This window comes from Ovis aries, chromosome 24, assembly GCF_016772045.2.
Source record: "Ovis aries strain OAR_USU_Benz2616 breed Rambouillet chromosome 24, ARS-UI_Ramb_v3.0, whole genome shotgun sequence".
Classification (NCBI taxonomy): domain Eukaryota; kingdom Metazoa; phylum Chordata; class Mammalia; order Artiodactyla; family Bovidae; genus Ovis; species Ovis aries.
The window spans coordinates 22,922,864-22,950,451 of record NC_056077.1 but is presented as its reverse complement, the minus strand read 5'-3'; the positions used below and the strand labels follow the sequence as shown (position 1 = coordinate 22,950,451).

The 27,588-nt window shown below is 40.2% G+C and overlaps 1 protein-coding gene across 11 annotated transcripts in view; it reads right to left on the bottom strand.

Moving 5' to 3' along the window:
• The window catches only part of TNRC6A (trinucleotide repeat containing adaptor 6A), a 224,545-nt gene that overhangs the window by 69,078 nt on the left and 127,879 nt on the right, over positions 1-27,588 (bottom strand). For 4 of the 11 annotated variants that reach the window (XM_027961150.3, XM_060406200.1, XM_060406201.1 and 1 more), the window contains exons 1-3: positions 27,407-27,534; positions 26,960-27,007; positions 1,962-2,049 (exon numbers count right to left, since the gene is read on the bottom strand). In XM_027961150.3, coding sequence (XP_027816951.1) covers positions 1,962-2,049; positions 26,960-27,007; positions 27,407-27,411 — 141 coding nt within the window. In that variant the 5' untranslated portion in view covers positions 27,412-27,534. Of the gene's footprint in view, positions 1-1,961; positions 26,846-26,959; positions 27,008-27,406; positions 27,535-27,588 lie in introns of those variants that run through there. The other 7 variants (XM_027961153.3, XM_060406202.1, XM_027961152.3 and 4 more) reach the window with 4 other exon arrangements.

Here is a 27,588-nt window from a genome sequence, read left to right as displayed (position 1 = left end):
CCCCCTTCTGTGTATCCCCCAACCTGGTTAAACTTCTCCTAAGATTCCCTGGTGGCTCAGACGGTAAAGCATCTGCCTACCATATGGGAAAGCAGGTTCAATCCATGGGTTGGGAAGATCCTCTGGAGAAGAAAATGGCAACCCACTCCAGTACTCTTGCCTGGAAAATCCCACGGACAGATGAGCGTGGTAGGCTGCAGTCCATGGGGTTGCAAAGAGTCAGACACGACTGAGCAACTTCATTTTCACTTTCAAGATGTATTTAGCCACTCAATCTAGAACCTAAGGGTCAATCTAAATTACTCCTCCTTCATATCCTTTAAACAAATTTTATGGATGCTTTTAATAGTCCCTTCACTATTATCACAGTCTCTAGCTTCTACCCAACCCAATTCTACACTCCGTCAAGGTTCTAAATACAGTTCTAAAATTGAAAATTTTATGTCACTCTACTAAAACGTCTTGGTCACCCAATGGTCAAAATGAAAGAAGTGCCAACAGCTATGACCAGCCTCTCCAGTCTTGTCCCCTGACATTTCTACACTTGGCTTCATTTTTACACTTGGCTCCTTTCCTACCACCCCTTTCAATCAAAACCCACCCTTTAACCCATACAAGCTATGGACACTTAATTCTCAGTTACTGCAGGAACCATTTTCCATTCTGCTCCTCATTCATTTGGTTCATTTCTATTCTAAGAAAATTCCCCTGTCTCTCTACCCCATTTCAGGCTGAGTTAAACTCTTCTCTCTGTGCTTCAGTAGCTCCCTACCTGCCATAGTTTGGTACCTGAGTTTTTCCCTACTAAATAATGGGAAGATAATTCTGTTACTATAGTCTAAATCCAGTTGCTACTACAAAAAGGGTATATATTTAAAAATTAAAGTCATAACTTTTCACTAGAATATAGAAATGGAATAGTATCTTCATTGGGTCTTTAAGAACATTTTTAAGGTCCCTGAAACAATATAGTAGGAGATGAGTGTCCAGCTCAGTTAACTATCATCAGCCTCCACTATTAATCTGTAAAAATCTTTACAGCCATCTTTTATTTTTCTGCCATTTGTGTTGCTTTGATTATAGTTTTTATTTTTTATTTTATTTTTTTATTATAGTTTTTAATTAATGTACTGGCTAAAGATTTTTTGCAGCAATTATGTCTTGGGCTTATTTTTAAATATCCTCTGATTACAGAAGGATACCATGAGAAACTTTTTTTTTAGGTAATGAAACATGTTTCTTGATTATGACAGTGGTGATGATATGACTCTAAGCATGCTTCACAACACATAGAACTGTACACCAAGAAGTGAAAATTTTACTGTATGTAAAATCAATATATTATACTAAAAATAAATTTTAAAGGAAAGAAAATACATATATACCCTAACAAAACCTACAAATTAAAAACAAAAAATGAGCCTAGGTACTAAATAAACAGGGAAAAGAAAACTGACATTATCTCCTATTATATTTATTACTACTTCCATTATTATTTCCTATTATGTATATGTATTACATTATCTTATTTAATTCAACTCTCATTTTACAAAACATAATGAAACTAAGGCCCAGAGAGGCTAAATAAAGTTGAAGGCCACAACCTTCTGTTTGCTATGTGGAAGAGCCAGACTTCAACTCCTCTCTAGAAAGCTACAAATTCCATGCTCTTCTCACTATAAAATGATGTTAAGTATTATGAAAACCTAGGAACACCTAATTCAAAAGTAAAGACCTATGAAAGGACTTACCTTAGAAAAAACTTATTGGCAAAATCAAATAACTATGCATTAAATTATACACACATTACTATTTATGCATATTCAAAGACATTAAATATTAAAATGAAACACTACTGAAGTTAAAACATTAAATCAAATGCTTTAAGTAATCCAATAAGAGTAATTTCTTTTTAAATCTATGTTTGCTTAATATAAGTAATTAGTTTATACATATACTACCTTCTTTTGAGCAGCTTCCTTCTTTTTCTTGTCGTCTTTTTTCTTTTTCTTTTCTTCCATCAACTGTTCTTCTTCTTGCACTAAATCCCTGAACCACACAGTTGCAATTAACTTTCCCAAAATGAATGAATAACAGTAATGTTGCATATAGATTCATTTTCAGTCTTATTAGAAGATATGGCAAATTATTCATTTACCATTCATTAATATAAAACACAACTTTAAACCTCAATCTAAGTATACAGCCACTGAACAGTACTTTTCTTTAGTAAGTCACAAGTAGTAGAGCTTTAATGTTATAGTAAGGAAAATAACTTAAAGTTAGCAAATTTTACATTGGCAAACAACAACTCCCTCCAATTCTAGAATGTAAACAACATCTCATGAGCAGAGTTATCTTGTTTCAGTAGCTAATGGCAATGCCTGGAACCACCCCTCCACCCAACCCTCTCCAGACCAGTATCTGGCATAGTTTCAGCTTTCCTTGCTCTAAAAAGCTTTATACTTATTTTTCCGCCATACTTAAAACTTTTTATTTTGTACTGGGGTAGAGCCAATTAACAATGTTGTGGTAGTTTCAGGTGAACAGTGAAGGAACTCAGCCACACATGTACACTTATCCACTCTCCCCCAAACTCCCCTCCACCATCCAGGCTGCCACATAACATTGAGCAGAGTTCCATGTGCTATACAGTAGGTCCTTGTTCATTATCTATTTTGAATACAGAAATGTGTGCATGACCTTCCCAAACGTCTAACTATCCCTTCCCCTCTGGCAACCATAAGTTCTAAGTCTGTGAGTCTCTGTTTTCATACCTATTTTTAGAACACAACTTATTCATAAAAAGATGACTTGTATTTTAGCATTATACTAACTTCATACCCTATAAACACTCAAAACTATTCTATCAACACTTGGGAAACAATCCATAGTGCACTAATATAATTTTTTTTCAGTTCTTAAAATCAGAAATGTTCAAATTTGGAAATAGAACTTTTGGCTCAGGTTTTCAAGATGAATGGGCAAATGTGTTTGTCTCCTCCTTTCTGCTCTCTCACCAAAATGATAGGGGGAAAGGTACTAAATCTATTCACAGCTGATGAATAAACAAGCGCAAAGGAAGCTACACTCTAAGAATAAACACAGAGAAGTCTTAAATGGCTTTATGTCCCATCCTCTGGTGCAGCTCCAGAGAGGCGCCAAGATTAGAGCTGGTTGAGCACAAACAGGCATGGAGTCAAGACTGCATAAGGAATAGAAAGGCCCCAACCATTCAACAACTCCCATCCAGTCTGCATTCCTGGATGGCTACACGGCCACAGGTACCAAATGCATTCAAATTCAGCCTATAACCAAAAAAAAAAAAAAAAAAAAAAGCACTGAAGTAAAGTCAACACCCTTCATACATACAGGGCTCCCCATCAACACTCCTCCAGCCCTTTCAATGTAGAGGGCTACTGGGTAATGAATTCTACACAAAATTGGAGGAAACATACTCGTTACCTACATTAATTACTCTAGTGTCTAGAACCTAAATCTTCATTCATAATATCAACAGACAACCCAAAATCACAAGACACCTAAAGAAAATCAACACACAAAGGAAAAGTACCTAATTCTGCCCTTGAGGAAGATTTTCAGAGGGGTCGTTATCAATACCAGGCAGAGATGGTTCAAGGAACAGGAACTAGACACTTGGAAAACTGTAAAATAATTCATTAAGGCTGGAATGCATATGGCAGTGGGGATGCAATAGAAGATAAAATGAGAAAACAGAGACAAATACGTAAGAAACTAGAAGGGGCGCTACAGGTACACTCACACTGAGATTACCCAAAACTTAAGCTGGCTCTGTTGACAGAAGAAATTGAGAGGAGCTGTAGGGAGACGGTGAAAAACAAAGAGTGACATTATGTAAAACTGATGATAATTTAGTAAAGCTAAGTTTACAACTGCTAAAATCGGAAGCTGGAAGAAGAGGATGATAACTGTTGCTGTCTTTCATTTCATTTTGTTCAAAGTAAGCACTGTCTAGTGGCTGATCAAGCCAAGTGTAACCATGATTCACTCTCTAGCATTCTGTGTCAGGGAGGCAATAAAAATGAGCAAGCTTGCACATTATAATCCTAGAAGTCAAGGCCTGAGATAGCTACAGCATAAGAGAAAAACAAGCATTTTAGTAAACAAAGGCAAATAAATTACATCACTGTCTTCTTACTCAACCAAAGCTGTTTACTAGCTCTACAGACTTAAAACTCTTTCAGCACTAAGAAGAAACTGGGGATAAATTACCATGTGCATCAGTTTCATCACCTTTTTATCAGGTTTCAATGAAGAATGCTTTATTAACACATTTGAGTAAGTACTCAAATGGCTAGTTAGGAACCCTTCTCACTCGTTCTCAGTGGTATCTCAAAGACTGTATTCATTCAACTTTTAAGATATTTAGGGTCGCTTCCCTGGTGGCTCAGAGGTTAAAGTGTCTGCCTGCAATGGGGAGACCCGGGTTCCATCCCTGGGTTGGGAAGATCCCCTGGAGAAGGAAATGGCAGCCCATTCCAGTATTCTTGCCTGGAAAATCCCATGGATGGAGGAGCTTGGTAGGCTATAGTCCACGGGGTCGCGAAGAGTTGGACACGACTGAGTGACTTCACTTCACTTCACATGCAGAAACATCAGGAATCATTAGCATTTGCTCTTTGTGTTTGCCTGTGAATTGCAGACAAGTCCTTGTTCTGTAATTTTACTCTATAGGATGTTTCTTTACTATTTACCTGGAATTTTTTTCATCCTTTTCAAACTTCATTTTGAAGACCTTTTGATGACATTAGTGTTTTGCAGACCAAAAAGACCTCTTTAGTACTTAAAAGATGAACCATTTTTCCTCATGAAAATATTACAGTATCGGTAGACACCAGAAGCATTAAGAGAAACAAAAGTTCTCTTCAAAATCGTCATTACAACCAACTAACCCTACTTTTCCTACATCTCCTTCAGAAAGCCAACTGGAAAAAATACACACACACACACACACACACACACACACACACACAGGCCCACAACCACCTGTGCCCAAAGACTGACTTCCAGAATTTAAATGCTAACAGAAATTCATTCAAAATATGAGTTTATCGTTCGCCTTATTTATCAAAAGGAATAAGAGTTGATGGATTTGATAGGTCTACATCGTCCATCATATTTGATATGCGCTCCACAAAGAGAACAGTCCAGTCAGCAAAATCATTCTCCCCTTAAAAGTTAGCAGCAGGACATCTCAAAATGCAAGTTCTGGGTCTAGAAATGAGAACAAACCTGAGTGATTAGAACGTTACAGTGACTACGCTGGGCATTTTATGGATATTTTCCCATTTGTCACTTTTTTAAAATGTTAGGGACAGATTTCCCTTCTATAGATGAAGAAACTGTAGCTCAGAAAGGTTAAGGAACTTGTCCAAGGTCATACAACTAGAATGGACTGGGGTCAGGACTCCAATTAGGTTCTCAAAGCCATGGTCTTCCCTTTTCCCTACACCCTGCTGCTGCTGCTGCTAAGTCACTTCAGTTGTGTCCAACTCTGTGTGACCCCATAGACAGCAGCCCACTAGGCTTCTCTGTCCCTGAGATTCTCCAGGCAAGAATACTGGAGTGGGCTGCCATTTCCTTCTCCAATGCATGAAAAGCGAAAAGCGAAAGGGAAGTCGCTCAGTCATGCCCAACTCTTAGCGACCCCATGGACTGCAGCCCACCAGGCTCTTCTGTCCATGGGATTTTCCAGGCAAGAGTACTGGAGTGGGGTCCCATTGCCTTCTCCGCCCCTACACCCTAATACTTCTCAAAGTCAAGTACCAGTACTCTTTTCAGAAGCAACAGAGTTTCCTTTAAATGGATTAAGTGAGACGACATCTCACTTTTTTCTTCAGACTGTGTGCATACACAATTCTTTTATTTCCTTCCACCTTTTGTAAGAACACTTCAAAAAGAATGTATTGGGTTGGCCAAAAAGTTCCTTCAGATTTTAAGTAAAAGACACATTTTTCATTTCACCAAGAATTTTACTGACCAGTATATTTACTATTTTATTCCACTACCTTCTGCCATTTTTCAAGGCAACTTCATAATCCCATCTTCCCAAAACTTTTCTTCTTTTTGAGCAAAGAACTGTTCCAGGTGCCTTTTACAGTCTTCCAGGGAAGTGAAATTTTTTTCATAAAGAGAATTTTTTAAAGACCAAAATAAAAGGAACTTGAAGGTGCAGTGTCTGGTGAATATGGCAGATGAGTCAGAACTTTCCAGACAAGTTGCACATGGTTATCAAAGAAACATGTGGTCTTGTGTTACCCTAATGGAAGATTCTGAGTTTTCTGTTGACTAATTCTGCACACTTTTTGTCAAAAGCTCCTTTCAATTAGTCTAACTGGGAGAAGTTAGGCTTCCCTGGTGGCTCAGAGATAAAAAATCTGCCTGCCAATGCAGGAGACGTAGGTTCGATCACTGGGTTGGAAAGATTCCCTGAAGGAAAGGACAACCTGCTCCAGTATTCTTGCCTGGAAAATCCCATGGACACGACAGAGGACCCTGGTGGGCAACCTTTCACAAAATTTCAAGAGAGACATGACTTAATGACTAAAACAACAACTGGGAGCAGCACTTGTTGGAATTAATTGCTTGGTTTTCCGAAAGGAGCTCATAATAGAGGACTCCTTTCCAATCCCACTATAAACAAATTGCCTTCTCTGGATGAAGACCAGCCTTTGGTGTGGCTGGGGGTGGTTCATTTTGCTTACCCAATGATCTCTTCTATTCCACATTATTGTACAGTATCCACTTTTCATCGCCCACCACAATTTCTTTTAAAAATGGGACATTTTCATTACATCTAAGTAGAGAACTGCACGCAGAAATATGGTCAAGGTTTTTTTCACTTAACTTGTGTAGAATCCAAACATCAAAGTGATTAACACAGTCAAGGGGGTGTGAATGATTTTCAATGCTTGATTTGGATATTTTGAGTATATTGGTTATCTCCCACATGGTACAGCATTGATTGTTCTCAATGTCTTGATTTGATTACTATCAACTTCAACCAGTACTGGAGTGTGTAGCATCATCCAGTGACAAATTTCCAGCATGAGAAACTCTACAAACCATTCTTGATACATTAGATCAATCACAGCACCTTCTCCATGCACCGCACAAATCTTTTTTGCATTTCAGTTTTTTTACCTTTCTTGAAATAATAAACTATAATATGCTAAAAGCATTGCATTTCCTTCCATCTTCAATATTAAAATGGCTACACAAAACTCACCAATGGTGATGTCTTTTTTCTTTTTCAAATGCACATTGATAGGACAGCTGTCACAACAGACTCTTACAAAACTGTTTCCAATGACGTTAAAGACAATTAAGAGCTATTAGAACCACTGTATAGGAAACCGAATGAACTTTTTGGCCAACCCCATCCTACAGGAAACTCAAAGTACTGGAGTTCCAAACACTATGCAAGTATAATCAGGAGTAAGAACAGGAAAAGATTCAATGACAAAGACTGAACAGCCACTGGTTTTAACAAGAGGGGACCAAGCACAGGTGCTATTTAAGACAGCAATTTTAGTATTTTTTATTTTGTGAAAGTCTGTGGGAGGGCAATGTGGGACAAACAACTAGTGAAAAGCTAAAAGGTCCATGTTTGAGGAGTTCAAGTTTTTTTCTTTTTTTAGACAGAGAAACATGAAGGTAGCTAAAAAGCTTTCAGAAGTGAGCAATAATGCTTGGCCTTAAAAAAAAAAAACACTCATGAAAAATTCAAGGTGTCTGACAGTACAAGAGAGGCTGTGTATTCATATTCGCCTGTATGTGTATAAAATGACTCTAAAAGAACACCTAAGGAACCAACGGTAACTGGGGGGAGGGGGCAGAAGAAACTCAGCATATGGGGGAAGGGAGACCTCAACATATAAACCTTTTCATTCAATATTTTAAGTTTCTCAGCCATGTGAGTAAGTATTCAAAAACTTAAATATTAAAAGTTTTCCAGTATGAATATTAAATTTCAATATTTAAACAGTAAAAGGCTGTTCTCTGTTTCTGGTTTGCTGGGAGATCCAGTCATGAGTGCATGGTATATTCTGTTAAAATTCTTTTCTGTCTCTACTGAAATGGTTATAGAATTTCTGACTTTTGATCACTGATATGATTAACTCTGTAGATGGATCTTCTAGTATTGAACCAAGCTTTGCGTTTCCTAGTATAAAGCCAACTCAATACGTTTTTTCCCAAAATAAATTGCTGGGTTTTCTTTCTAATAAAAGGCAAAAAAAAAAACCACTATACTAATTCCACTGGTAAAAATGATCAGGGATAATAATATCCAGTGCTGGCAAAAATGAGAAATTAAGAGGTTCTCTCTTACATTAATGCAGAAATTACTATAACCTTTTGCAGAATATTGTGGTAACAGTTTTAATAATTAAAGTTATACATAATCTGAGACTTCCCCAGTGGTCCTTCCAGTGGTTAAGAATTCGAGCTTTTACTGCAGGAGTCACGGTTCAATCCCCAGTTGAGGGGAAGTATGATCCTCCATGCCATGGGGTGCAGCCAATAAATAAATAAAGTTACACATAATCTAACCAGCCATCCCATGCTTCAGAATGTATCTTACAGTAATAAGCCACTAGTACTCAAGGCCATATGCATATAAGCGGAAAACTGAAATGTCCATCAGTAAAGAGATGGCTCTATAATAGCATAGCATATTGCACTGAAAATAAGTTGTCCTGTTTGTTGATTTGAAGGAATGTCCCTAACATTGTTAAATGAAAAAAAGCAATCTGTAAAACTGTGAACAGTGTTAGCTCATATTTTTTAAAAGTTGTCTGTTTTGTACACCCTCCTGAACTGGGAACATCAGAGGAACCTCACAACTGAACCTATTTATAGGAATTGTTAAGTTTTTTAAAAAGAAAACCTCTATTTAAAATATTATGGTAAACATGCCCTATTTTTGTAAATTAGTACCAAAAATGAATGCTTTTAAAAACACCATGTCTAGGGTTTGCTTTCACTACTCTAGGCTGCACTCCATCCTCCCAAAAATAGGAAAAAAGAAAAAATGAAACAAGATTGACAACAAGCCTCCACTCAAATGAGAAAGGCAGCAAGAGATAGATAGAAGGAGATGAGCCTGTGAACCAAGAATCTTGGGAAGACAAAGGGCAAGACAAGTGTCTCTAATGGCAACAAGTCTGGGATCCAGAAGGCCCTTCCTGGACCTGATTGTTGATTGTCAGCTTTCCCTTCATTCCCAACATGAATATCATTCAAAGCAATCACTTCCAAAGGATATTCCTGTAAACTGCTGTTGGACATGAACTAGAAAGGACCTCTGATGAACAACTTGGAAGGATCTGTTAATAGTAAATTTTTAAACATCACTGATCAATTTCAGTCGAAGGCTCTACAAAAGAAAATGTACAAAAATAGATACTGCAAAATAATAGATGAAAAATCAATCAACAGGGGAAAGTTAAACCATAATGTACTCAGATCATCAAACATTACACATTAATTAGTGTTTTTTTTTTTTTTAAAGGAGGGGAGTTACAGATTTCCATGGTGTGCAGGAAAGAGTTATTATTAGCACAGCAGGTTGAGACTACTATCCTGAGAAAGGACTGCAAGACTGGCTCCTGACTGGGGTCAAGGTACTTGGATTTCAGGGAGGTTCCCACCAATCCCAAATCAACATATGAGCAACAGTTTTGCTAAAAGCCTACTTTGTTTTTGGTGGTTGGGAATTTTGGTACATATTAGGCAGAAGGTACCTACAACTGTTGTTCAATATTGTTGCTCAACCGTCAGTCGTGTCTGACTCTTTGCAACCCCATGAACTTTTTTTTAGGGGCTGGCTGCAGATGGTACCTACACAATCAGCGCCCCCCCCCAAAAAAAACAAAAAACCCTACGCACTGAATTTCTAATGAGCTTTCCTGGTAGACACTTAACAAATGTCATAATTTGATGCTAGAGAAATTAAGCACACTCTATGTGGTGACATCACAGGGACAAAAATCTTGGAAGCTTGCTCCTAGTTTCCTCTGGATTTTGACCATCGTGCCTTTTCCCCTTACAGATTTTGTTTTGTATACTTTCATTCTTATGATTCACAGCCATGAGAATGACTATATGCTGAGTCCTGCGAGCCTTCCTAGTGAATTGTTAAAACTGAAGATGGCACTGGGATCCCCCAACAAACATGGCTCTACAGAAAGATCTCTAAGACACACCACTGAGTTGGAAAAAAAAAGGTCAAGGTCCAGTTTAGTGTATATCATTTGTTATAAAATCAAAAAGAAAATCCCATTTTAAAAAGTGCATATCCACAGCATAGCAAAGAAGCAGACCCTCAAGGTACCTAGATGATCTGACTCTCTGCATCCAAAATTATTTAATAACAACCCACACAATGTTTAATCAATAAATCAGTAAGGATGTGCTCAGGGATTTCTGTAAGTCAAGCAGTCTGCTGTGTACTAGGAGAACTCAAGTAAAATTCATCATTTTTAAACTATAATTTTGTAGGAACAACAACTGAACACGCCTGAAATATGGAAACAAGAAATCATCTGGTAGAGGCTATAAAAGCAAGTTCAGAAAAACAAGGCATGCGTATGAATTGTTACAGCTAAGGAAAGCTTCAGGGAGAATTAAGAAGGTGATCTGGGTCTTAAAGAAAAGTCAGGATTTCTGCAGAGCCAGAGGGGGGCTGTTTCAGGCAAGGGAGCACAAAAGGGGATGGACGCAGCAAAGCACGGAGATCTATTAGCATGGCAATATCCAGAGCCAGGACTGACCGGGTGGAAAAAGGGAGGAAGAGCACTGGGTAGAAGCAGGAACAAACCTGCAACCGAATGACAAGACTGTTGCAGTAATCCAAGTAGAAGTGCAATGTCCTGAACCACGAGGGCGGCAAGTGGAAATGAAATGCGAAGAAATCCAAGGCAATCGCAAGAAATTGAAACAGCTGACAATATCAATACGACTGACAAAAGAGAGATAGGCTAATGGCAACTCCAGACTGTAGAAAGCAAAAATTTCTCAACAGAAGCTCTGCTATTAGAAATGATAACACAGAAGTGATAAAAAGTGAAAATCACTCAGTCGGGTCCGACTCTGCGACCCCACGGATATACAGTCCATGGAATTCTCCAGGTCAGAATACTGAAGTGGGTAGCCTTTCCCCTTTTCAGGGGATCTCCCCAACCCAGGGCTCAAACCCAGGGCTCCCACAGTGCATTACCAGCTGAGTCATAAGGGAAATAGAGAAAATAGAGGGCAACTTTCCATTGCACCCAACTAGCCTATCAGTCACAAATCACTGTAAGGCAGGTCATCTTCACACAGAAGCCAATTGTATGCTCACCAATTAGTTATGAAAATAATTTCACATCTTCTGCCAAAAAATGTTGTTTACCTTTTTCCCTTACTCTGTTTTCTCCCAGCCTTTCCCTATCTGCTCATCAGCCTTTCCTTTTTCCCTCCTTCTGTCCTCCTACATCTAAATTAATCACCAAAGCCAGTCTAGTACCACACAACAGGAAGTTGCTGGTAACCTACAAAGGTATAATTTCACCAGATAGTAGAGACAGAAACTCAATGTTGCAAAGAGATTAAGAGTGATCAGATTTTTAAAAATTCAGCCTTGATATGAAAAATACAAGACAAAAGTGAAATTATTTTGTTTTTAAAAATAAGGAAAGTGTTAGTCACCCAGGCGTGTTCGACTCTTGTGATCCCACTGACTGCAGCCCACCGGGCTCCTCTGTCCATGAAATTCTCCAGGCAGTAATACTGGAGTGGACAGCCACTCCCTTCTCTAGGGGATCTTCCTAACCCAGGGAACCCAGGTCTCCTACGTTACAGGCAGATTTTTCACCATCTGAGCCACCAGGGAAGCCCAGCATAAGGAAGGCTAGTGCTTATTTGGAAACAGAAAAGGGGTCAGGGAGCAAAAGTATCAGAGAAGGTAACAATCAACGAGGCAACGCGAGAGCAGCCTGCTTACAGTCACAGGTAGCTCACACCTGCCGATGCTCAAGTCATTAAATAATATTGGTACATCCACAAAATGGAACACTATGCTGCCATAAAGCAGATAAGAAGGTCTCCATGCTGTGACATGAAAGGCTCTGAAAGGTATATAGTTAACTGGGAAAAAAAGGGCTCAGTATATTACCTTCCATGTTGAAAGTGGGGAAGAGATACATTTCCCCATGTGCTTGTATTTGCATAAAGGAATTCTAGAAGCACACACACAGAGAAACTAATAAAAATACATATTTGTGACAGAAATATGTGGAGAAAAAGAGGACAAAAGTCAGGGTGGCAGCGATACTGTATATTTCCATATTGCATTTGATTTTGAACTATAAAACACAGTTCAAAGTCAGCATATCTTCCTTTTAAGAATGAAGAGTAAAATAGGATATGATGAGGTAGCCATGAATATCCAGATGATACGTAGTTTGGAACTCCTAAAAAAGTAGGAAGCTGAGCTTGAAAGGGGGTTTCTATTGGCCTCATAGTCTGAGCAATAAAATGCTAGGAAAGGATTACAAGGATTACAGCACAAGACAATGGGAAAGCCCAATCCAAAATCTGGTTTGCTGAACAACTCTTCTAAATCCACTCCTCTTTTGAGACTTAATTACTAGTTCCTTCATAATTCCTTCCAACTCATACAAAACTCACTCTTGACCTCTAATTAAACAATGCTCTTTTCCTAATTATTTCAGATGTTAATCTCACTCTTCCAAATAGAACTAATTACTGCTCTGGGAACAAAAACCAGTTCTGCTCGCACTGTACTCCCCCAGCACCAGGTACTCCAATTAAATACCAATTCCTGCTTTTACCAACACTATAAACCCACCCACCACCACACATGCACTCTTCCCACTCTTTCTTCTACCCACATTCTACTTCTTTAAGGACCAGTTTAAATCCAATCTATTCAAGCAAGCGTTTCCTGGGCAGCTCAGCATGTGGTTAAGAGCTCTGGCTCTGAACCTAAAAGAGAAGCGGGTTTAAATGTCAACTCCACTACCGACCTGTATAAGCAACTTATTTAATTTCTCTAAAGCCTCCATCTTTATAAGAGGTCTTAAATGCTACCTCCCTCCCTCAGAGGTGTCTTGTGAAGATTAAGTAATGCCGAGGAAGTGCTTAAGAGATGCACGTCAGTGTACAGTAAACACTGGCCCCAAGAGACTAGGTACAAAACACTGCACTAACTTAATGTTAGTATGCAAGGAAGCTGGTGACCAAAGAAAAGAGAGTAGAAAACAGAAATGGCACACCTCCCAGAATGGTTAGCTTCAAGAAGATAAGCAGTAACACGTGTTGGCAAGACATGGAGAAACGGGGAACCCCTGAACACTGTTGGTGGGAATGTAAATTGGTGCAGCTACTATGGAAAACAGTATGGAGGTTCCTCAAAATATTAAAAAGACAACTACTAATGATCCAGCAATCTCACTTCTGGCTACATATTCAAGAGAAATGAAAACACGGTATCAAAAAAATACCTGCATTCCTATGATTACTGCTGCGTTATTCACAATAACCAAGACAGAGAAACCACCTAAGTCCATCCATCAATGAATGAAGATGCTGTATATACATACAAAGAACATCATTCAGCCTTGAGGAAGAATTCTGCCACTTGCAGCAACATGGATATGAAGCCTAAAGGCATCATGCTAAGTAAAATTAGTTAGAGAAAGATAAATACTCTATGACTATCACTTACATGTGGACGCTAAAAAACCAAACTTGTGGTTACTAGCGACCAGGGGATAGGAAAATTGAGATCTTGTTAAACAGGACTTCCAACTAAAGGGAATAATAAATTTGCAACCAAGGGGAATAAGTTCTGGAAATCTAATGCACAGAATAGCGATTACTGCCAATGATACTGTGTTTTATGTTTCAAAGTTGCCAAGAGACTGGGTTTTAGATGTTCTCATCACAAAAAACAAACAATAATTACGTGACCTGAGAGAGGTATCAGCTAATACTTTTGTGGTCATCCTGCTGGAACACAGCAGACCCCTGAACAAGGCAGGGATTACAGGCACAGACCCTATGCAGTTGAAAAGCTGCATGTAACTTTACAGTTGGCCCTTCAAACCCACAGTTCCACATCAACAGATTCAACCAACCGCAGATCATACACTAGTATGTATTTAGTGAAGAAAAAAATTCACAGATAAGCGGGACCATACAGTTCAAACTCATATTCTCGAAGGTCAACATGTATATAAATATTTCAAACCAGCAAGCTGTACATATTAAACTTGCACAGTCAGATGTCAATTATACCTCAATAACACACACACACACAGAGGTATGTACTGAGAAAAGAAAATGGAATTGACTTTGTTAATCATACCTCAATAAAACTAGAAAAGTATAACTTCCCTGGTGGTCCCAAAGTTAAGAATCCGCCTGCTAATGCAGGGGACACAGGTTAAAGCCCTGGTGTGTGACGATCCCACATGCCTTGAAGCAAATAAGCCCATGGGCTACAACTACTGAGCCTGTGCTCCAGAGCCCATGCTCTGCAGAGAAGCTGACACAGCGCAATTAGACAGCAGCCTCCTCACTGCAACTAGAGAAAGCCTGAGCATAGCAACCAAGGCCTGCACAATCAAAAGTAATTAAATGTTTTTAAAAACTGGAAAAAAATTAAAAAAAGGAAAATGGAACTGGATATAGAGAAACAATTATTAATGCACCATTCAGAATGAGGCAGATGCCAAAGCAAACAGTTCAAGACTCCAGATTTCAGACCAGACCACACCAGGTACCAAAAGACATAAGATGTCACAAGAAAACTACAGATCGATAACCCTTGTGACCACAAACCCAAAAATCCTCAACAGAAGACTAATAAATCGAATCTAGCAACATATAATGGGAACTATATGCTACGCCCAAGTGAGATTTATCCCGGGGATGCAAAGCTGGTTTAACGTATGAAAATCAATGTAATATAACACTGACAGAACAAAGGATAAGACAACATGGTCTCAACAGATACAGTAAAAGCATCGACAAAATCCAACACCCTTTCCAGACAAGACAAAACTGTTCACACCAGGAACAGGACGGAACTTCATTAACCTGACAAAGCCCACAGTTCACACGGTTCTTAATGGTTAAGACTGAATGCTTTTTCTCTAAGATGAGCTAAGACAACGATGTTGACTTTTACCATTCCTAGTCAACATTTTCCTGTAGGTTCTAGTCAGGAAAATGAGGCAAGAAAAATAAGTGGGGGAGGAGGCTCAAGAGGAAGGGTATATATATATATATATGTATATATATAAAATTATGACTAATTTGAGTTGCTGTATGGCAGAGACCACCACAACATTGTAAAACAATTATCCTCCAATAAAAAAAAGAAAAGAAAAAGAAATAAAAGGCATAAAGATTAGAAAGGAAATTATATAAATGAGCTCAACAGAGCTGCAGGATATAGAATCAACATACAAAAATCAACTGCATGACATGCTACAGCACGTCTGAACCTTGAGAATATTGTGCTAAGTGAAGTCAGTCAGTCACAAAAGGACAAACCCTATGACTCCACGCACATGAGTTACCTAGAACAGTCAAATTCATTGAGACAAAAAGTAGAATGGTGGATCCCAAGGGTGGAGGGGAGGACAGAACAGGGTGTTATTGCTTAATAGGTACAGAGTCTGTTCTGCAAAGATGAAGTTATGGAGGTGAATGGTAGTGCAGCAACATTATGAATGTGCTTAATTTCACTGAAACGTACACTCAAAAATGTTTAAGAAATAATAGCAAATGAAACAACTTACAAAGGATTAATCTCCAAAATATGCAAGCAGCTCATTAGCTCAATACTAGAAAAACAACCCAATCAAAAAGGGAGAAAACCTCAACAGACATCTTTCCCAAGACATACAGATGGCTGACAAACACACGAAAAAAATGCTCGATATTGCTCATTACTAGAGAAATGCTAATCAAAACCACAATGAGGTATCACCTCACACCTGCCAGAACGGCCAACATCAAAAAGTCTACAAACAATAAATGCTGCAGAGGGTGTAGAGAAAATGGAACCCTTTCACACAGTTGGTAGAAGGTAAATTGACACAGCAACTATGAAGAACAGTATGGAAATTCTTTAAAAAAAAACACCTAGGATTAAAACTACCCTATGACTCACCAATCCCACTACTGGACATTTACCCTGTGTGTGTGTTTGTTGCTCAGTCATGTCCGACTCTTTGCGACACCATGAACTGCAGCCTGCCGGGCTCCTCTGTCCATGGAAATTGCCAGGCAAGAATACTGCAGTGAGTCGCCATTTCCTTTTCCACCATAAACCCTGAGAAAACTACAACTGAAGAAGACACATGTACCTCAATGTTCACTGCAGCACTATTTACAACAGCTAGGACATGGGAGCAACCTAGATGTCCATCGACAGGTGAATGGATAAAGCAGCTATGGTACATATATGCAACGGAACACTACTTAGCCATAAAAAGGAAGGCATCTGAGTCAGTTCTAATGAGGTGGACGAACCTAAAGCCTATTTAAAAAGAGTGAAGTCAGAAAGAGAAAGACATATCATATATTAATGCATAGATATGGAAATCTAGAAAGATGATACTGATGAAGCTATCTGCAGGGTGGCAATGGAGATACAGACATAGAGAACAGGCTTGTGGATACAGTGGGGGGAAGGAGAGGGTGGGATAATCTGAGAGTGGCATGGAAACATATCTATTCCTATATGTGAACCAGATAGCCAGCAGGAATTTGCTATGCCATAGGGAGCTTGAAGCAATGCTCTGTGACAACCTAAAGGGGTGGGATGGGGTGGGCGGTTCAAGAGGGAGGGGGCATATGTACACCTATGGCTGTGGCTCATGGTGATGTATGGCAGAAAGTAACACAATATTATAAAGCAATTATCCTCCAATTAGAGATAAGTAAATTTTTTTAAAAAAGTTTTAAGACAGCAAATTGGCCATACCAAAATTTTAAATTTCTGTGCTTCAGAGGACATCAAGAATGTGAAAAGGCAACCCACAGAATGGGAGAAAATATTTGTAAATCATACACCCAACAAAGGACTTGCATCTAGAACATATAAAGAACTCTTGACAACTCAACAATAAAATATAAGCAAATTTAATGGGCACAGGATTTGAATAGACATTTCTCCAAATCAAATACACAAATGGTCAGTAAGTATATGAAAAGATGTGCAGCGTTATCAGTCATTACAGAAATGCAAATCAAAATCACAATGAGATACCACTCACAGTGGTGAGGACATGCAGAAAATGAAATACCCTGCTGGTAGAAATGGAAAATGGGTGCAGCTGCTTTGGAAAAGCTTGGTGGTTCCTCAGAAAGTTAAAACAGAGAATTACCATATGCCTCAAAATTCCACCCCAAGGTGCATACCCAAGAGAACTGAAAACATACGTCCACACAAACACTTGTAAATGCATGGTCACAGCATCATTATTCATAATAGCCAAAAAGTGAAATGGATTATTTTTTGCCCATAAAAAAGAATGGAGTACTGATACATGCCACAACATGTATGAACTGTAAAAACATGCTTAGTGAAACAAGCAAGACAAAGGGTCACATATTATGATTCCATTTATACAAAATCTCCAGAATAGGCAAAACCATACAGACAAGTATAGACTAGTGGTTTGCCAGAGGCTGGAGGCGGGGTGAAGGGGGAGCGATCAATAGTAAGTATGGGTCATTTTTTGAGGGGGCGGGGGGAGGGGGGTATAAAAATGTTCTGGAATTAGGGAGCTGTGATGATCGCACAATTCTGCAAATAAACTAAACCAATGAATCATACACTTTAAAAGGGTGAACTTTATGCTATGTGAAAGTGCTAGAAAAAAATTTTTTTGAGGGAGAAATTGAAGACATTCAGAGAAGGAGGAACTGAGGACAGAGCAGGAGGTAGAAGGGATAAAGCTAAACAGATAAGCTTAGCACAGACAAGAGTTTGGGCTTCAATTCCAGAGTCACTAGGGAGGCGGTGGGAGTTTCTAAGAAACAGTAAGCGACAGGCTGAGAACTGCAGCTTGAGCATGATTGACTTGCAGCGACGTAAAGAAGGCACATTTTACATCCCCTTCTAGCTTTTCACAGTGCAATTCTCACTTATGTGCCGCACATCATTTAGGGACTCACAAGTACAATCTTAAGTGAAACATATTTCTCTGACATCCTTGTACTGTCAATTAACAGCAACAAACAGAGATTTGCTCAGTTGTGTCCGACTCTTTGTGACCCCATAGATTGTAGCCCAACAGGGTCCTCTGTTCACGGGATTCTCCAGACAAGAATACTGGAGTGGGTTGCCATTCCCTTCTCCAGGGGATCGTCCCGACCCAGGGATCAAACCTGGGTCTCCCTCACTGCAGGCAGATTCTTTACTGTCTGAGCCACCAGGGAAGCCCCTAACACGGTGAAGCAATGCTTAAAATACATTTAAAACTAGTGCATACTTCACACCCCACAGCACCATGTCCTCGTGTTTTCTGGGGATACTCCAAAAGAGTAAGAGAAAAGAGACCAAAGTCAACAAAACACAGATGTCAAAATTGTGAAGAATATTCAGTATCACTGCAGCAAGCCGTTCAATCAATGCTGGCTGACTCAAAATTTTACTAGTAAGAACAGCAAAACAAGTGACTTGGTTTCATCGTGTTTGTTATTATACAAAACCTAATCAATTGATGTTTGCAGAAAATATCTTGTAAGGTTCAAAGTATAAAATTCCTTAACCAAGCTTCAATCTGTTTTGAACATTCCGTTTGAAACGGGAAGTCAGCTGAGTCACGGTCACACAACACACTAAAATTCAAAATGCTTTTTCCCCGTTGAAAGAGTAGAAACGCTAGATTTCTGCTTCATAACCAGCGCACACAGAGTCTGCAATTCCTTTTAAAAATAAGACCACCTTGATAGGACATTTAAACTGTATAGTTGGGCCTCCAAAGCCCAAGTTCCAAATTCAGATTCAATCAACCAAGGATCAAAAAAAATTCCAGAAAGTTCTAAAAAGCAAAACCTGAATTGCTATATACGGGCAAATGTTCACATAGCATTTACACTGTATTTACAACTATTTACATAGTATTTACATTGAATAAAGTATTATAAGTAACCTAAAAGATGATTTAAATATAAGGGAGAAAGTGTGTAAGTTATATGCAAACACCATGCTATTTTATAGGAGGAATCTGAGCATCTTTGGATTTTGGAATGGGCTGGGCTGGGGGATTTGGAACCAACTCCCTGAGGGTCAACTCTTATTTTCACATTGTTGCTGTTTGAGGTTTTGTTTTTTGGTTTTTTTAAAAGAGAAACTATGCCTTAGTCAAATGTTACTTTCTCTTTTTTCAATCTTAAAAATATCTTTATTCACATTATTCAGCTCCTCTATCATCCTCCCTATGATACAATATTTCTTAATATTTGGGGAGCCACAAGCCTTTGAAGTACTCTAAGGATTTTTTTAAAGCATACATTCAGTTTTTTGAACTATTTCATACCATCTGTGGTCCCTGAGGAATTCAAGATGAGAGAGTGTTCCAGTGGCACAATACCACTGTAATTTCAACGGGGGCGTTCTTTTGAAGAAAGCCTATCACAAGCCCAGCCCGATGTTTCATTTTCTTACTAGGGTTATCAGTCTATTACAGGCGAAAAGCCAAAAACACACAACTTTTATGTCTAACAGTAAAAGAGTTATCTTCAGCATAACCTTTCAAAAAGCTGCAATCATTACACTTGGCCAATTTAAAAAAGGTGTGATGACTCACCTACAGCCAGACATCCTGGAATGTGAAGTCAAGTGGGCCTTAGAAAGCATCACTGCGAACAAAGCTAGTGGAGGTGATGAAATTCCAGTTGAGCTATTTCAAATCCTGAAAGATGATGCTGTGAAAGTGCTGCACTCAATATGCCAGCAAATTTGGAAAACTCAAAAGTGGCCACAGGACTGGAAAAGGTCAGTTTTCATTCCAATCCCAAAGAAAGGCAGTGCCAAAGAACGCTCAAACTACTGCACAATTGCACTCATCTCACATGCTAGTAAAGTAATGCTCAAAATTCTCCAAGCCAGGCTTCAGCAAGACGTGAACCGTGAACTTCCAGATGTTCAAGCTGGTTTTAGAAAAGGCAGAGGAACCAGAGATCTAATTGCCAACATCCACTGGATCATCGGAAAAGCAACAGAGTTCCAGAAAAACATCTATTTCTGCTTTACTGACTATGCCAAAGCCTTTGACTGTATGGATCACAATAAACTGTGGAAAATTCTGAAAGAGATGGGAATACCAGACCACTTGACCTGCCTCTTGAGAAACCTATATGCAGGTCAGGAAGCAACAGTTAAAACTGGACATGGAACAACAGACTGGTTCCAAATAGGAAAAGGAGTATATCAAGGCTGTATATTGTCACCCTGCTTATTTAACTAATATGCAGAGTACATCATGAGAAACGCTGGGCTGGAAGAAGCACAAGCTGGAATCAAGATTGCTGGGAGAAATATCAATAGCCTCAGATATGCAGATGACACCACCCTTATGGCAGAAAGTGAGGAGGAACTAAAAAGCCTCTTGATGAAAGTGAAAGAGGAGAGCGAAAAAGTTGGCTTAAAGCTCAACATTCAGAAAACGAAGATCATGGCATCTAGTCCCATCACTTCATGGCAAATAGATGGGGAAACAATGGAAACACTGTCAGACTTTATTTTGGGGGGCTCCAAAATCACTGCAGAGGTGACTGCAGCCATGAAATTAAAAGACGCTTACTCCTTGGAAAAAAAGTTATAACCAACTTAAACAGCATATTCAAAAGCAGAAACGTTACTTTGCCAACAAAGGTCCGTCTAGTCAAGGCTATGGTTTTTCCAGTAGTCATGTATGGATGTCAGAGTTGGACTGTGAAGAAGGCTGAGCACCGAAGAATTGATGCTTTTGAACTGTGGTGTTGGAGAAGACTCTTGAGAGTCCCTTGGACTGCAAGGAGATCCAACCAGTCCATTCTGAAGGAGATCAACCCTGGGATTTCTTTGGAAGGAATGATGCTCAAGCTTAAACTCCAGTACTTTGGCCACCTCATGCGAAGAGTTGACTCATTGGAAAAGACTCTGATGCTGGGAGAAATTGGGGGCAGGAGAAGGGGACGACAGAGGATGAGATGGCTGGATGGCATCACTGACTCGATGGACGCAAGTCTGAGTGAACTCAGGGAGTGAAGACGGGGAGGCCTGGCGTGCTGAGATTCATGGGGTCGCAAAGAGTCGGACACAACTGAGCGACTGAACTAAATTGAACTTAACTGAATTATTGTAACCTCAACTATTTAAAATTATACCTCAGCTTCAACTAATTGTTTGGCACATCCTAAAATGCAAAAAACAAAACGCTGAGTTAGTGTAAAGGTAAAAGTACTGGGTAAAAAAATTTCCTTCTGAGTGGTGGGGGAGGGCATCTGATGTGATGTACTGGCAACAAACACGTCATCTATGTGACACCGCTGCCAGAAAGGGTTAACCTGAACCTAATCACACAGAAACCACAGGACAAATCCAAACTCAAGTCCGAAAAACAACTAGTCTGGACTATCCCAAGATGTCAATGTCATGAACAGGAAGAAAGGGATAAGGAACTGCTCCTGATGGAAGGAAATGAAGACAAACCAAATGCAACCCTGGATTAAGGAACTGAGAAAAAAGACGAAAAGACATTATTAGCACAACTGGGAAAATCTGAATATGAACCAAATAGTGCTGTAACAAAGCCAAACTTCTTCAACTATGATCTGTTTGATTGCTGTTACACAGAATGCCCGTTCTTTCTTTAGGGGTGACAGGGCATGAAAAAACCAATGTGGCAAAATATTAGTAACTGGTAAACCTAGGTGGAGATACAAGCGTTCACTGCACTCTTCTTGCTACTTTAATTAAGGTTAGGATGATTTTTAAATTTTTTAAATGGGAGGACATTTTCTTGATTTTGAGTGAGAGACATCATAAGTTAACCTAAGCAGAACATATACAGCCATATTTAAGTCTTCCCAATTGTGGGCAATACTTTTGAGATTGTCATGAAACGGAGCTGTAAAGGACAGTAATTTATACTCACAGATTGATTTCAGACACCAAAAGTCACAAGAGGTTACAGAACGGTACTCAGATTTTTTAATGTTTATATTTAAAATTTCCATAGAGGGTTTTTACACACTTTAAAATTAAGCTTACCTTTTATGATTCATTTATTCTACCAACTGATGTACCACATAGCTTCCGAATAACGCCAGAAAGAAACCTATCAGTATGAAATTGTTGGCCTACAAAGCACATCACAGGAAAGCAACACAAAAATTGAACAAAATCAGAAGCTTCTTCCCCCCGAATAAAGTTGGGTGAATTCCAAGAGCACCCTATCTAGGAAGTTCACACCTGCTTTCTCTAGTCTTTTCTTAGTTAGCACATCCCAGGAAAAGGTGTCTCAGATAAAAACACTCCAGGTTAGATGCTACATTATATAGTATGCAGTATCTTTAACAACTTCTCTCATGTGATAGCATTTAATGGTTGGTTTTAGGGGGGAAAAAAATCCGCATAACGTAAAGCATGTAACTTCTACTTCAGACAACACACACTACATTAAATTAGTAAGATGGTCACAAAACAATCTATTGAGGTAATTATTCTATTTTCAGAAAGAAAGAAACCAAAGTTACCTTTTTTCCTATTGTACAGTATAAAATACTGCCTAGCCTGAAGTACCCTAAGAGTCAAAAGGTCTGTTTGAATCCCGGATTTGTCACTTTAGAGACCATAACCTTGACCACTGTTTTCTCACTTGTAAAATGAAGGATCCAAATATTGGCTGGTGTTATGGTCTAGATCTAAATATGCAATGATTTTATCATTTTGGCTTCCTATATATATATATATATAATTTACAAAATTTATACATGTACTTTATATATAATCTACTGTATGTATACACACATATATACTTACTTTTTTAAGTTAGATACATTGAATTAGGTTTTTTTTTTTTAAACCATAAACTGTAATTTATCATCTTTTTTCCCCAAACCTCAATGTCTGTTCTCACTCACATTAATTTTGTTCAGAGGCTGGGTCAATCTCCCCTTTGCCCAAGACAGAGATCCCTGTATATTTAGTGGATTTTAATTTAAAAAAACATGTGGCCGAATCAGGTCTTCGTTGTGGTGCACAGGTTCTAGAGCTCGAAGGCTCAACAGCGGCTGCCCATGGGTTTAGCTGTCCCAAAGCACGCAGGCTCTTAGCTCCCCAACCAGGGATCGATCCCACGTCTCCTGGACCTGATGGCAGATTCCTAACCACTGGATGGCCAGGCAAGCCCCAAGACTCCTGCAGCTCCAAGACTTCTCTCACAACTAACCCCAGTAAGTAGGTGCCAAACACCAGACTCAACATCTTGAGTAATCACACTCTTGCTTTTCTACTACCACTTTAATTTGGGTCATCCTCACCTCTTGCCTAGAAAACTAGTTATCATTTTTCTATCCTATCACCACCCTATCTTAAAGCTTCGTAGTAGCTTCCCACAGTGTAAGATTTATGCAAAATATCTTCCACTGGATATTCAACAAACTCTACCCCTGCCCCCACCCTTACACGCCAATGCAACTGAACTACTTACTGCTATTTCACAATCCCCTATACTTTCTGGATGTCGCACCTTTATTTCTGCTGTTGTTCCTACACTGCCTTTTCCTCTGCCTTTTAAAATGGATTCCATTCTTTTAAAATTTAGTTTCAGTGGTGATCTCCTGTATCTAGACATTACAGTTCTGTTTTTGAATGCCAGGATACTGACAAAAAGTGACAACTTTAATGGCCGACAGTAAATTAAGAAGGAGAGTTGACCTCATGCGGGCAACCAAACTTATCAACTGTGCCAATTTTATTTAACCAGCTCTGGCTACCTGGCACACTGTCTTCAGGGTTTGCAGCTTAGCAGAGGAAAAGGAGAATGGCAATAAAACTTCCGTCATTCATTCAGAGACTGGAGGAGTTTCTAAACAGGGGGTCTACACAGTGGGAATCTGAAGTCCCATGGTATTACGAAAGATATTTAATGCTTACAGATTTACTGTTAAAAATCCAAATGTTTGGTTGTATTCAGGAAACGTGAAGATCTAGAACAGTGGGGGTGCTTCCACCCCTGAGGGGACCTCTGGTGGTATCTTAAGACGTTTTCTGACCGTCACACCTGAGTGAGTACTTCTAGCCGATGCTGCCACACAGCCCATAGTACACAGGGCAGACTTCACAGCAACAAATTATCTGGTCAAAATGTCAACAGTAGGTCTACTGGTTAAGACTCCGAGCTTCCGGGGCAGGGGGCACGGGTCTGATCCCTGGTCAGGGGACTAAGATCCCACGTGCCTCATGGCACAGCCAAAAAAGAGGTCAACAGTGCCCAGGATGAGAAATTCTTATCTAGGAGTGCTGCCTGTGTATGTGGGTTCTGCCTCTCCAAAGATACTTCCACGTTTTTTGGAAGTGAAGAACCATGCCTTTTCTGAGGCAAATACAGTCCAAAGCGTAACATCTCCTGCAGTTGCCAGTGGTGTGGCCTCCTGGAAGTTACTTAACCTCTTTGTGCATCAAAGTCTTCACCTGTAAAACAGAGACCGGGATCCTGAAAGCACCTACCTCAGAGAATTCCAGGATCAGATGAGTTGATGTAAGATCTTCAAAGTGTGCCAGGCAGACAGAAAACACCCACTAAACCCAGCTACTGCCATTTTGCTCTTCCCTAGTGCTTAGGCTTGCATTTGGAACATCTAAGATGGGCAAGAAATGTTTACTCACTGAATCTAGGATAATGCCTTCCTGGGGAGACACAAATTGGTAAAGACAAATATACTCTCCTTATTTGGAAAAAAGGAAGCACAGAGCTAAGGATGGAGTTGGAAGGAAGCATTTGCCCACCTAATCTTCTCTCAGAAAACTTTTAACCTTTAGGAAATGTTCCCCTCGCCCAGGGACCTTGATATACACTGGCCTGTAACACCCTTCATATTCGTTTTTCCTTTTCATTCTTTCTAACCAACTGAAGATCTGTGAATTTATGAATGGAATGGCATCGTCTTTTGACCCTGGCATCATTTACCCGGAGTTAGTTATTCATGTGCCCATTACAGCCTTCCTCCTATAATGCACATGGAGTCTGTGGCCAGGGACAACACTTGACTCCTTTTTATAAAACCCAAGGGGCCTCACAGACCTTGGCAACTGGCAGGCCCAAACCTCTCCCTTCACAGATTAGGAAGAGAGAGGCTAAGTGATTTGCCTAGAGTCAAGGTCATATTGTTAAGTGACAAAGCTGGGATTCAAACTCTGATACATAGCTGATACAGACTCCAAGTTCTATCCAACTGTTAATAGCATATAGAAATTATACCTGTTGTAGAGACAATTTTTAATTACGTCCCAGAAAACCTCCACAGAAACTGTACTGATAGTTACCTGACAAAGCAAAGATAGAAATAGACTGACACCCCAAGCTCCTTTCTGAAAGTGTATCTTAAAAACTCAACCTGTTTATTTAATCATTTCATATCTTAACGTTAATAGCTTCGAACAAGACTTAAATATCCAGTTATTTAGTCAGCAACGTCAGGCTTAATTTCCTTTAAATGACTGTGTAATTATTTTGAACAACAGAATATCTCTTATTTGCTAAACCAATGACGACCATCCTTCACTGACTGAACAGATTCTTTAATGACCAGTTTAACAAGTTAATATCTATATAACCCAAGACCAGCAATTTGAAATGATTCTATATGCTGAAAAAACATCCAGATGATTTGAATTGTGAATGTTAAGACCTCAATACAAACACAAAACTTACAATTACCAAGCACAAACTACATTAAGACCTGAGATAGACAATTTTTATTTTATTTCGTTCAAGTAAAAGCTGCTCACTGATTAATCTAGAAGTTTCTCTCAGTGTCCCAATATGATGCAAAAGAAAATGGCGAAAAAGAAAGGAAAAGACTGTAAGACCAGAAAATGAATGTGAAAAAGAGTTAAATGCCTTGATGCTTAAGCAATTACAGCTCAATCAATAAAGCTCAACATTTTCATAGGGGCATCGTTTAAAAAACAACAACAAAAAAAAACCCATTGTGGTGATGATTTAAGTTACCAGTGCAAAAGCACTCAGGTCCAAGGGGAGTGAGAACCACTTACTGGGAACAGATTTTTAATTATTTTACCACCTGATAAAAGGAGCACACACCGAACGTAGATATAAATGTATTTTCAAAAGAAAACAAAACGCAGTCTATGCTCGGTAAAGTTCAAGGGCAAAACTGTTTTCACTGCAACAGAATCCGCCTGACTACAATGTGTTGGGGGTGGGGTGGGGGAGCGAAGACATAGTATCTTTTTATAAAGGCAACAATTTGAGTTACAAAGTAATAACGGGGAAGCCAAAACAGTTTGACAGCCCGCCATAAGGGCCGCCTCAATCATGAGTCACACAATGCCTGCAACCATTTACAATAGTAATTAATGCACAAGTCCCCTAATTAAATTCTAAAAGGGTGAGAATGCTTTAACTAAGTTTACAAGAATTGCTTTTCGCTGTTTTTTGCCACCCCCTCCCCCCGCCCAAGAAAGGAACACACGCGTAATTACGCATCTCCCCGCAATTCCTCCATCCAGTATTCCCTCCAGCCTCTTCTCCGGGTCTGTTCCCTGCGTGCGACAGAAAATGACACGGGAGAACTTCTAAACCCAGCAAGGGCGAGCCAGGGTGGAAATGCACGATTAATGAAAGGGGATGAGAGGCGGAAAGCGCGCCCATCTTACCTGCTAAGATTCCTTTCTACGTCTTTGGTAGCTTTAGCTTCCAATTCTCTGAAACGGAAAAGAAAAAGGGGGGGAGAGAGAGAGAGAGAGAGATGCGCGTGAAAACGGAGCTGCTGCTGCAGAGGCTCGCGCCGGAGCCGGATGGGGCGGGGGGAAGGGAGCCCGGGGGGGCTCACAAAGCTGCGGGGCTGCAGCCCCGACTGCGGTCAGGCGGCGCGGGCTAGCCGCAGCCCCCGGCCCGGCCCCAGCGGCGCAGCGCGGCCCCTCCGGGCCTCCCGTTCGGCCTCCGCAGCAGCGCAGCCGGCGCCCCCTTCGCCGAGGCCCGAGGTCTCGGGGACGCCCGGCGCCGCCGCCGCCGCCGCCGCCGCCGCCGCCGCCCGTGATCGCGGGCCCTGCGGCAGCGCCCGAGGCTCCTCCCGCCCGGAGGGAGGCCCCCGCCCCGCTCACCTCATGTGTGTAAAGTGCACGAGCAAGTGGGGCGCGGCGAGTGAGGCTCGCGAGCCTCAAGCCCTCCGTAGCGCCGCGGGGAGAGGCCCGAGCCGCTGCACCAGCGCCATTTTCTACACCGACCCGCTACCGCCGCCGCCGCCGCCGCCGCCACCGCCGCCGCCGCCGCCGCAGGCCCCAGA